An 11,762-nucleotide genomic window follows, 5' to 3' on the forward strand; every position below is an offset into this window, starting at 1 on the left:
TGTAACAGATTGTACAAGTAGATGTTTGTGAAAGTGGACAATTGTTATGTTTAATTGTATATTTTTGATGCCATTGTGCATACACAGCTCGCTCTAACACAACATATTTCTCTCTCCCTTTTTCGCACTCTCTCTAACACACACACACACACACACACACACACACACACACACACACACACACAGTCTCCAGCTCCCAGCTGTGTTTTGTGTATTGATTAGTGATTGAAAAATGATTGGCTGTGGGAGGTAAACACCGGACACACGAGCACTCTTCTACACGAGGGTCGCGAGGGAGCACACATCTCATTAAATTTACAGCCCACTCCGCGCTCCGTGTGTGCGTTCATACGCACGCAAGGCTGTCAAGTGAGGACTAAACATCAGCGTGGATTTATGCGTGGATGGAGGGAGGGGGGCACATTAGGGCTTTAAGTCACTCTGGAGACTTGCAGCAGGCTGCCCACTCATCTACCGCTTTATTTATATATCTCTTTTATCATGGTTTTTATGGGTTGGTGCCGGCAGATAAGACCCGTTGACCTACCGGTCCACGGATATTTACTGGAGAGGAATCTGGGATGGAGCGATCCATATGTGGAGAGATTGTTCTTTGACATTTTAGTGCAGATTTTTATTATAGAGTATTATATTGACCCCTGGTGGCCACATCGCGACACAACATTACAAGGCGGCCACTGAAGTTTAAAATAACGACTTTATTAACACGTGGAAAAACATTTTGTGCAAACTCCCAACAAAGTACAATTAAGTTTTGTCAGAATATTTTTCAGACACAAATATAAAAAGAATATAGACACGACAGACAATGACATAAAAACACAATGCAGACACATTCATCAAAACAAACTACGGTGCAAACAAATTAACACACAGCAACGATGCAAACCCCCATAATAAAACAAACACAACTTATAAGATTGCAACAAAATGTGCTCACAATAATTTTGACAACTTTTCTAAAAAGTCTTAAAACTCGAAAACCTCCAATCAATTAGACTAAAGATGTTAAACTTAACCATTAAAAAAAATGGTCTTGTCAGAAGTGTGCTGATGCTGTAATACTCTGCGTTACCACCGGGGGCTCCGACACACAGGTCTAATAATGTAAAAAGTTCAAAAAAAAAATTGATCATTGTTATTAATATGTTAAATTTGGAATTTCAAACAATCTTGTGATCCCAAAACTATTTTAGTTTGACCATTCTACATAAAACAAATCAAAAACATACAGTGACTAGACTTTTACATTCTCAGAAACGTTCAAGAAAATAACAGAAAAGCAAAGTTAATAAGAATATTCTAGCATTCTAGCATCACATTAATAGCACCTCCCAAAGGCTACATATTCTTGTAAGATCACAGTACCAAAAAAAGTATCACAAACAAAGTTTGTTTCATTATTCTTTGTTCAATATTGCGGTAAGTAAACAAACGCAAATTATATTATTCAATAGAATGTACTTGTGCTTTTCTCTTTTTTTTTTACACAGACTTACAGTGCATCTAAAAATACTGAACGACACATCCAGGGTAGGGCAGGAATGTAATTCTCATCAAACAACTAACAAAGTGCCTTACACTCCACATAATACAAATATTGAAACCTGGAAAAAAGGCCATTCCGATTCTGAATCTGAATCTATTCCTCTCCATGTCTCCTCTCATTTTCAACCAAGCCTAATGCACGCCGAGGCCAACGGCCTTCTGTGATTGGGTGGTTTCCAGGCAACACAGAGGGTTTAAGACATATTCACAAATTGGGAGTGTCAGAGAAGAGATGTGTATTGATTAATCATGATTTAATCTGGGCTAGTGGCTTGAGGACCGGGTTAAGTTAATCAGGGATATTATAGGGTACAGGACAGCATAGTAGCTAATGGCGCGTTTCCACTGGCGGCTACAGGTCGGTTCGGTATGCAAAGGTGCGGCACGGATCACGTTTCCACCGCAAAAAGATGGCGGGGTCCGGACTGAGCCGTATTGAGCCGTACTCGTCTCGTCGTACTCCTCCGTTGGGGATACTGATATGTCTGCAAGGGTGCCAACAAGTTCGAGCTACACACGCCGTCCGTTAATTGGTCGACAGAATCGTCCCTTCCGTGCGACAGGGGGATAATAACAAACAAACACAGTACCCGCGAGGTCTTCCTGGACAACGGCGAAAGGTTTGTTTATTGAAGAAAATGTCACGCAAAAGTTTGCCGTCCTTCTTGGACGCCCTACATTGTTGCTCTTTGTTCATTGTGTTCTTCTTTTTCCTTGGATTTATTAGCACTATCGCCGTCCGGCTTAAACCCCGCCCTACCATAAGGGTACTGGCGGCGGTGGAAACGCGCGCCGCAACTGAGCTGGGACAAACCGCATCTTCACTACTGGGCCGAGGCGTGCTGGGCCGAAGCGCAGCCGTCGGTGGAAACGCGCCATGAGGTGTTTTGACTCCCAGCCCAGAGGTGTCACCAATCACCAACGTCCCCAGTCGACCTGTGGACATCCTGGACCCCTACCTGCTCCTTAATGATATGCATCTCAATTCACGCCAGACTGACCCAATGCCTTGATTTAACCCGTCTAGCTCCCTTACTTCCGTTTGCAATCGGATTACTGTTCGCAAACAGAACATTGGCCCCGTCAAGCTTTCCGTTCCGCCCATCAAAACCAATCCCCCCGATCGCAGCCCGATCGCAGCGGAAAATCGTTAGGGTCTACCTCCGGGCTCTCTCTGTACAATGTAAGTGGCACAAGAGAGACGGGAGATCGAGGCGGCACGCCGCGAGTCGCTTTGGATTGAAAGCGTCTGCCGCGCGACTAAAACAGTGGGAATATCTATGTGTTGGAATGTAATGGATCACATGCAGAAGCAGAGGACGGACAGAGACAGCGGGCCCCGGGGGAGGGTGCCTCCTGCTGGTCAGGGCTCAAAGGCACGCGGCCAGCCGTGCCCAGCACACTCAAGGAACACGGCCTATTATTCTTCGGGCGTCATTTCCCTTTTCTGTTGGAAGTTACAGACTGAAATGCGTCTCCATGTGAAAGTCTCCTGCTTTGTGTAAGACCAGTACGCAAACGCTGGCAATGCGCTGGCACAAAAAAAAGGAGCTTTGATAAGAGAGTGTTTTTTTGTCATATGTGGTATGGCCGGACGACGAATTTGCCTTAAAACACGTCAGTACATGGACTCTGTGTCCCGGATGCTCCCCAGTGATAGGCTGAAAGTGCTTCCTAGTCTCCTGCTGGCTCCGCCCCCTTCCCTCTTCTTCTTCCTGTTCCAGTTGAGCAGCGACGCCGAACTCTGACCCTTGTTTCCACCAATCAGCAGCCGCTGGCGAGTGTTCTCTTTATCACCCTGGCTTCTCCTCTCCTCCTGCTCACACACACACACACACGCACGCACACACGCATACACACGCACACAGACACACACACATACACTGATTATTAATGTAAATGAATATCGTACATACTTATGGTGAGATAGCACATGTGACTGCAACACACACACACACACACACACACACACACACACACACACATACATACACACACACAACCATACACATACATATCCACACACACACACACACACACGCACACACATACATATACACGTACATAACCACACACACACACACACACACACACACACACACACACACACACACAGACCTGTGTGTGTTGGGCCGGGTGCAGGGTGACCACGCTGATGCGGACCGCTCGGTGGCTGCAGGTCTTCAGCAGCTGGACCACGTCGGCGTGCTTAGACCACTTACAGTCCTCACCCTCCACCCCCACCAGGTAGTCCCCCTCTCGCAGACCAGCCTCCTACACACACATCCATAGAGACACACACACACACACACACACACACACACACATTATAGATACACACACACACACACACACACATAAAAGAGCTACACCCACATTGTAGATAGCACATAAAAAGATAAATCTATAGACATATGTTCATAGAAAGATTAACATATACACAGATACATGCATGCTATACACGGCATGTGTGTGTGTGTGTGTGTGTGTGTGTGTGTATGTGTGTGTGTGTGTGTGTCAGTTTGTGTACCTGTGTGGATGTGTATTCTGTGTGTTGGTGGGCTAAGTAGTGTAATTGTGTGTGTGTGTGTGTGTGTGTGTGTGTGTGTGTGTTAGGTAGCGTCAGTTTGTGTGTGTTTGTGTGTCTGCATGCGTATTCTGTGTGTGTGTGTTAGGGTTAGAGTGTGTGTGTGTGTGTGTGTGTTAGGGTTAGAGAGTGTGTGTGTGTGTGTGTGTGTGTGTGTGCGTGCGTTGGTGTGTGGGTGCGGCTCATGTCTCACCGCTGCACAGCCCCCAGGCAGGACCCCGGCCACGAGGACGGGGGAGTCCCCTCTGAGCGTGAGGCCGAGCCCTCCGTCTCCTCTCTGGAGACAGACCTGGCGCACGGGGCCCCAACGGGCCCTCGCGCTGAACACCGACAGGGGCCCCTAACCCGCGGGGGAGAGCCCGCACTGAGCATTAGCACTGTGAGCGTTGTCTTTAATGACATAGTCATGGTTTGTTGATATCGTTTTTTTTAAATGATCCTATTTTAAAGTAAGTCATTGGTTATAAGTAGGGCTGTCAAATTAACGCACACAGTATTCAAGAGAAAGTGTTAAAAGTCAAAACAAAGTATTGTAGATTTTTTGCCTGAAATGTATTGCGTCTTGAGTGAGATGGAAATGTTATTAATTTGATTAAAATGCACCGTATGTTAATGAAAGACATTAAATTAATTAATTTAAATTAAAGAGACATTGAAGTTTAAAGTCTATTATGTCTCATATTCATTGAATCACTCATCTGCCATCATTTATTTGAATTAAATTATTTTGAAATACTTTCTCGGCAAAATGTAAGCATGCGATTAATTTAGATTAATTAATCACAGAGCCTGTAACTAATTTGATTCATTTTTCTAATCGCTTGACAGCCTTAGTTATAAGTCATAATTGTAAGTTCACTTCAAGCATGGTTTCAATAATAAAAAGGTGGGATCAAGACAAAAGTTTAACATTTAACAAGATCTCGATAATGGCTGAAATCTGGATCTTATCGGTTGGGGTATAACTAGGTTGCATATTTAAACTGTATTAAATACGCAATTCTCCTTTGTTGACTTGTTGACTGTGTGTCGGTGTGTGTGGGATGGAGGTAGGGTCCTAGCCCTCGGTAAACTCTCTCTCACCAGCCGCTGGAAGAGGTCCTTGACGCGGACGGCCGTGAAGTCGGGCGGGGTGATGTCAGGCTTCTGCTGGGTTTGAGCTGCCAATCAGATCCCCACAAATCAATTAACATCAAAGCCTCAACAAATCCAAACCTGGCCTATGAATCATGACTCATAAAGAAATCACTTGCTGACAAGGGCATCCTTATCCTAGCTAACACTCCCTTATCCTACCTGGCATTCCTTTATCCTGGCTCAAACCTCCTTATCCTAGCTACCACGTCCTGTTGACTAACTAACCCACCCTTACCTAAGCGAGCCCTATTTTCATAGCTAACACTCCCTATCGTTCGCTCATATCTGGTTTCAAACTCACACTGCTTCATCCCAGCGTGTTACAAGCCCAACAATTCCTTGTTTACAGCTTACAACTTCTATGGGATTCTAGCTTCATACTTCCAAGTGACTCGCAAAAGGCTTAGTTATGGTTCCACGTCAATGCAACGTTTATGGACCCCATCATGTCCTTGCGGACCCTCCGTGCGTCCACCGCGAGGGGCTGACGCGCACCTCCCAAAAATGGTCACCTGGCGTCGCGGCAGCAAGGGCTGCAATTGGTCCGCTAATGGAAACCCGACGCAGAAGCGGAAAAAACCGGTTCGCGACTGCGTCGAAAGCGTCTGCATGGTCGCGCTGCGGCGACGTGGAACCCGTGGGACCGGGGGGGCACGCAACACTCACGCCGGATCTCCGGAGCCTCGGAGGTCTCGTCGAAGTCGTCCTCGCAGTCGAGCTCAGAGTACTTGTCCAGGGCGCGGCGGTGCGCCAGCGACAGGACGTCCTGCAGGATGTCGATCTTCCTCAGGACGCGGCACAGGCCGTGCACGCGCATGGCCTCCTCGTGACGCATCACCGCCCGCCGCAGGTGGGCCTTCCCTGGGGGCCCCCCCGCCGGACACACAGAGACACATGTAGGACGTATGGCAGGTACGCGTACGCAGAGGCGCGCACACACACGCACACACACGCACACACACACACACACACACACACGCACACGCACAAACACACAGACACATGTAGACGTATGGCAGGTACGCATACACAGAGGCACACACACACACACACACACACACACACACACACACACACGCACAAACACACATAGACACATGTGGACGTATGGACGGATGACAGGTACACATACACAGAGACACACACACACACACACACACGCACGTACGCACAAACACACAGAGACACATGTAGACGTATGAACAGACAGTTACACATACACAGAGACACACACACACACACACACACACATAGACACATAGACACATGTAGACGTATGAACAGACAGTTACACATACACAGACACACACACACACACACGCACGCAAACACACACACACACACACACACACACACACACACGCATGCATGCACATAAACACACACACACACACACACACACACACACACAGGGTGACACATATACATACTCACTCACACATAAACACATACACAGACAGGATGACACATTGGCACACACACACACACACACACACACACACACACACACACACACAGGGTGACACATTGACACATATACACACTCACTCACACACAAACACATACACAGACAGGATGACACATTGGCACACACACACACACACACACACAGGGTGACACGTGTACACACTCACTCACACACAAACACATACACAGACAGAGGGATTAGACAGCCAGAAGGACAAACAGAAGGAGTGATAGACAGAGAGACAGACAGACAGATAGAGAGAGAGGGTGAGACAGACAGACAGAAAGAAAGAAAGAGAGAGAGAGAGAGAGGGAGATACACAGACAGACAGATAGAGAAAGAGGTTGAGACGGACGGACAGACAGATAGAGAGAGAGTGAGACCCACGGACGGACAGACAGATAGAGAGCGAGACAGACGGACAGACGGAGGGGTCACCTAGCTTGCGCCTCTGCTCCGGGTCCCGCAGCACCGTGCCGAGCAGAGGACCAGAGGGAGGACACACGTAGAACCCCTGGAAGACCCTCTCCGACTCTTGATCTCGCCCCTCCTCCTCCTCCTCCTCCTCCTCCTCCTCCTCCTCACACGACGCTACACACACACACACACACAGATAAAGGAGCACCATTAAATGAGCCCAATACGACCTCGACAGTAGCAGCTCTTTAATATTTGTCAAGAGCTTGATGCTTTCACAATGGAGAAATTATGTTTTACTTGAAAACCCAAGAGGTCACGGTTCATTTCAGCCAACAGATTGTGTCCAGGCAGCGTGAGTAGATCACAAGGGGAGCAAAGAGATGGACAAGGGCTCCCTCTAGTGGCTGCTTTTCACCAAGCGCCACGTGGACACGAACACGTTCACCGCAAATAAACGAAAACACAACAAAACAAAGACACCGAAAACTAAGGCTGTCAAGTGTGGGCTACGTTTAGCAGGGGAAAAACCTGTGTGGATTGTTCGATCGATTGTCTGGTAGCTGCTGGCCGTGCTCGTTGCGTAATCCGTTTGTGTTTGTAGTTTCTCACGTCTGTGTAACGTGTCGGTTCATGTTGTAGTTGTTTTGGCCGTTGGTAATTGCTTGTGTGTTTGTCACAGCCTACGGCGTCGTGACTTCTGGTTTGTTGTTGTTGCTCTCGGCTCGTGTCTTGGGGACTGCCTCACTAACCCTGTCAAGCATTGATCTATTCTAGAGAATCGTTTCATACATGTTTCTGTCACTTGTTTCTCTTCTGTATAGCAAATATATTTTTTATAGATAAATTAATCAATAGTAATCCTGATAAATGTTGAATTTGTATTCTTTATTTAATCCATCTGTCATATGCGTTATCATATCATTTCATGCCATTCAAATAACAAAAAAAGACCAAATAAATACAATAAAAGATATGTATTATGGAAATAATTAGTTCCATGAATTTAACAACCTTTCCATCAGTCGTTTAATGAATCAGACGGTCCGATTCGTGGGTTTCACCTGTCGTTACAATTAACCAGCGGAATAAGTTCCATCAGTTTATTCTTAATGATCCGTTTCATAAAAATATTAAATGTATTCCGCATTTGACTTCTTATCCTGCGAGGGGACTTCCCCTCGGGCCGGAGCCCGCCTCTTTCCTACATCGTGACGTTGGGGTTGGAGGGTGAAAAAGGGGGGCGGGGACTCACGTGAGTGGTCGCAGAGCGCGGCGGCGGCGTAGTAGTGGGCCAGCGCGCTGAAGTGCTCCGCCTTCACCTGCACGGTGGACAGCCAGGAGAAGGGGACGTAGTCCTTCACCGGCGGCTGGGACATGGTCTGCAGCGCCAGGGCGTACACCTCAGACACCTGCGGCAGCACACGCCGAGAGCTGAGCTTGGAGACACCGCTTTGGCTTAGCGTTGAGCCTAGCTTAGCGTGGAGCCTAGCTTAGCATTGAGCCTAGCTTAGCGTAGCATTAAGCTCAGCTTAGTCTAGCCTTTAGCCTACTTGCTTCGGCAGGCTCGCTGCGCATCAGATGGTCCTTTTTTTTAAACTACTCTGACTTCTGAGCACCCTTAACTACTCAGGAGTACCCTTAACTACTCAAGTACCCTTAAACGTTTAGTACTCCAGCTTCTAAGTACCCTAAATGCTGAGTACGCTAACTTACGAGTACCCCCCGGACGTTATGAAGCGTGCGGGGGGGGGGGGCGGTTCTGACCTGAGACGCCTCCTGGGCGAGGCGCAGCAGCGCGGTGAAGGAGGCGTCCCACGTGGCGAGCGTGACCCGCTCAAACACACACTCCTGGCCCTGCGCCACCATCAGCCGCACCAGCATGCAGAGCGACGGGCCGCTCATGTCCAGGCTGGGCGCGTTGGAGAAGTTGTCCTTCAGGTAGTTGAACGCACCTGGATGAACGCGGGACGAAACGTCAGCACCAGACACGCACACGCACACACACACGCACACGCACGCACGCACACGCACACACGCACGCACGCACGCACGCACACGCACGCACGCACACACACACACGCACACACGCACACACGCACACGCGCACACGCACACACGCACACGCACACGCACACGCACACACGCACACCAGACATCCTCCTGTAAGTTATGGTCAACGGTAAATGGACTGCATTTATATACAGCGCTCTTCTAACCAGTGGCCGCTCATAGCGCTGTACACTATTGCCTCACATTCGTCCATCCATGCACACGTTCGCACACCGACGGCGGAGGCGACCGCGCAGGGCGACGGCCGGCTCGTCGGGAGCGGTCAGGGTGAGGGGGGCGTCTCGCTCGGGGGGACACCTCGACACTCGGCTAGGAGGAGCCGGGGCTCGAACTAGAAACCTCCCGGTTACCGGCAAACCCGCTCTACCTCCTGAGCCACAAAGCCTCTCTGTCTCTCTCTCTCTCTCTGTTTCTCTGTCGCTCTCGCTCTCTCATTGATTGCGTGTGTTTCTGTCTGTTTCTGTCTCTCTCTCTGTCTCTCTCAGATCCAAGTTCATCTTTGGATGGAAGGGTCTCGGGGCATGACTAAATGGTTCATACGTACAGATAAGGAAACCAACCAGCTGTCATGTGTGTGTGTGTGTGTGTGCACGTGTGTGTGTGAGCGTAAGCATGTGTGTGTGTGTGTGTGTGTGTGTACCTAAGGTGCACCTCTGTGTACCTACATCACATACAGTCATTCAGCCGACGCTTTCATCCAAGCGTGTGTCTATGCACACGCTTGCCTGTGTGTGTGCCTTTGTGTGTGTGTGTGTGTGTGTGTGTGTCGCCGTGGTTACCTGCGGCCCTCTGGAAGGCGTCGATGGCGCGGTCGATGCCGGCGGTGCAGGAGCGGTCCTGGCGCGCCCCCATCTGCGTGTGCAGGGAGCCCAGGTTGAAGAGCACGCTGCCCTTCTCAAACGCCAGCGCCCGCTGACACGAGGGCACGCCCGTCAGGGAGTCGTACCTGTGGGGGAAGGGGGGGGGGGGGGGGGTAATGAGAATGTGTGTGTGTGTGTGAGTAATGACAATGAGTGTGTGTGTGTGTGTGTGTGTGTGTGTGTGTGTGTGTGTGTGTGTGTGAGTAATGACAATGAGTGTGTGTGAGTAATGAGAATGTGTGTGTGTGTGTGAGTAATGACAATGTGTGTGTGAGTAATGAGTGTGTGTGTGTGTGTGTGTGTGTGTGTGTGTGTGTGTGAGTAATGAGAATGTGTGTGTGTGTGTGTGTGTGTGTGTGTGTGTGTGTGTGGGGGGGGTTACATATTACAGTTCCTGCCCTTTTCCTCTGTTTTTTTGGGGACTTTCTTTTCTCCTTGTTGAAGATTGTTGTTGTTTTCTTTGTTGGGACACCAGTAATCCCCCTTGAGACGCTATTCATGAGTCCGTATTAGGCCAACACCAATACCCTTGGCGCTGTCTGTGTGTGCATGTGTGCGTGTGCGTGCGTGTGCGCGTGCGTGCGTGTGTGTGTGCATGCATGTGTGTGTGTGCGTGCGTGTGTGTGTGCATGCATGTGTGTGTGTGCGTGTGTGTGTGTGTGTGTGTGTGTGTGTGTGTGTGTGTTCCCCCCTGGGTTTTGGTGAGTTATTTCCATGTCCTGTTTTGAGGCTCAGAGGGTGTGGTCTGATGTGGCCTTGTGAAGTCCTTTGAGACTGTAATTATGAGTGGGCCGATATTGCATATACACTTTGCATCACTGGATATATGTTATGTTATGTTAGACTCAATCTAACAAGAGTCCAACGCCTAGATTCCACCGGGGACGTAAGCGCCGCGGTCACCGCTGCGCCGCGGTCACCGCTGCGCCGCGGTCACCTCTGCTGATCGCTGCCACTCTGATCAATGAAACCATCCCCACCGGGCGCGCCGCGGAGCGTCTCAGCAGCGTCCCAGGAGCGGCGCACCGCGCCGCAGCGCTATCTTTACGCAGCACTTCTATTTTTGACGCGAGCCGTTGCTGAACCGCGTCAATTTCCACAGAACAGATCGAGCCGGGCAGGAAGTGAAATAATAAAAGCCATAGAGCATCCGGTCAATTTTCAAAATAAAACACAATACTCAGCTCATGTAGCCTATCACAACTTCACATCAACATTATGTTATGACCGGTGGCACCAGGAGCAACATAAAATCATTTACGAAATCAATCATCCTTTTTATAAAGACAATGTGAGAAAGGATTTCCTTTATCCACACAGTTAAAACGTTCAGGATTATCGCGTGATCTCGTGATCTGGCGTGAATACGGCTGGCTCGCGAGGCAGCGCGCGCTGCCGTTACGCGCCCGGTGGGGATTGACGCAGGGCACAGGACGCAGCCGTTCCGCGGCGCAGCCGTTCCGCGGCGCTTACGTCCCCGGTGGAATCTAGGCGCAAGTCTGAACTGTCCTACTGCGTAGTTTCTGTGTTGCTCTGCGTGTGTATGGCTATGTCTGTGTATACATGTGTTTTTTCGGTCTGAACGTGTGTACCAGTGGAAATGGAGCCCCAGGTTCCTGTTGGGGGGGAAGAAGCGCTGGTCCAGGTAGAA

At 49.2% G+C, this 11,762-nt stretch overlaps 1 protein-coding gene across 1 annotated transcript in view; it reads right to left on the reverse strand.

Moving 5' to 3' along the window:
• Positions 1–2,743: 2,743 nt before the first annotated feature.
• rhpn1 (rhophilin, Rho GTPase binding protein 1) overlaps positions 2,744–11,762 on the reverse strand; it is a gene marked incomplete at its 5' end in the record, with an annotated part of 17,447 nt that continues 8,428 nt past the window's right edge. The window contains 10 exons of the mRNA XM_084472929.1: positions 2,744–3,385; positions 3,688–3,843; positions 4,350–4,496; positions 5,240–5,316; positions 5,960–6,154; positions 7,200–7,352; positions 8,434–8,590; positions 8,946–9,133; positions 10,031–10,197; positions 11,704–11,762. The exon at positions 11,704–11,762 is cut by the window's right edge and continues 66 nt beyond it. Of these exons, the coding sequence (XP_084329055.1) occupies positions 3,188–3,385; positions 3,688–3,843; positions 4,350–4,496; positions 5,240–5,316; positions 5,960–6,154; positions 7,200–7,352; positions 8,434–8,590; positions 8,946–9,133; positions 10,031–10,197; positions 11,704–11,762 (1,497 nt within the window). The 3' untranslated portion in view covers positions 2,744–3,187. The remainder of the gene's footprint in view (positions 3,386–3,687; positions 3,844–4,349; positions 4,497–5,239; positions 5,317–5,959; positions 6,155–7,199; positions 7,353–8,433; positions 8,591–8,945; positions 9,134–10,030; positions 10,198–11,703) is intronic.

Source organism: Micromesistius poutassou (genome assembly GCF_964030765.1).
Source record: "Micromesistius poutassou genome assembly, chromosome: 9".
NCBI classification, from domain to species: Eukaryota; Metazoa; Chordata; class Actinopteri; order Gadiformes; family Gadidae; genus Micromesistius; species Micromesistius poutassou.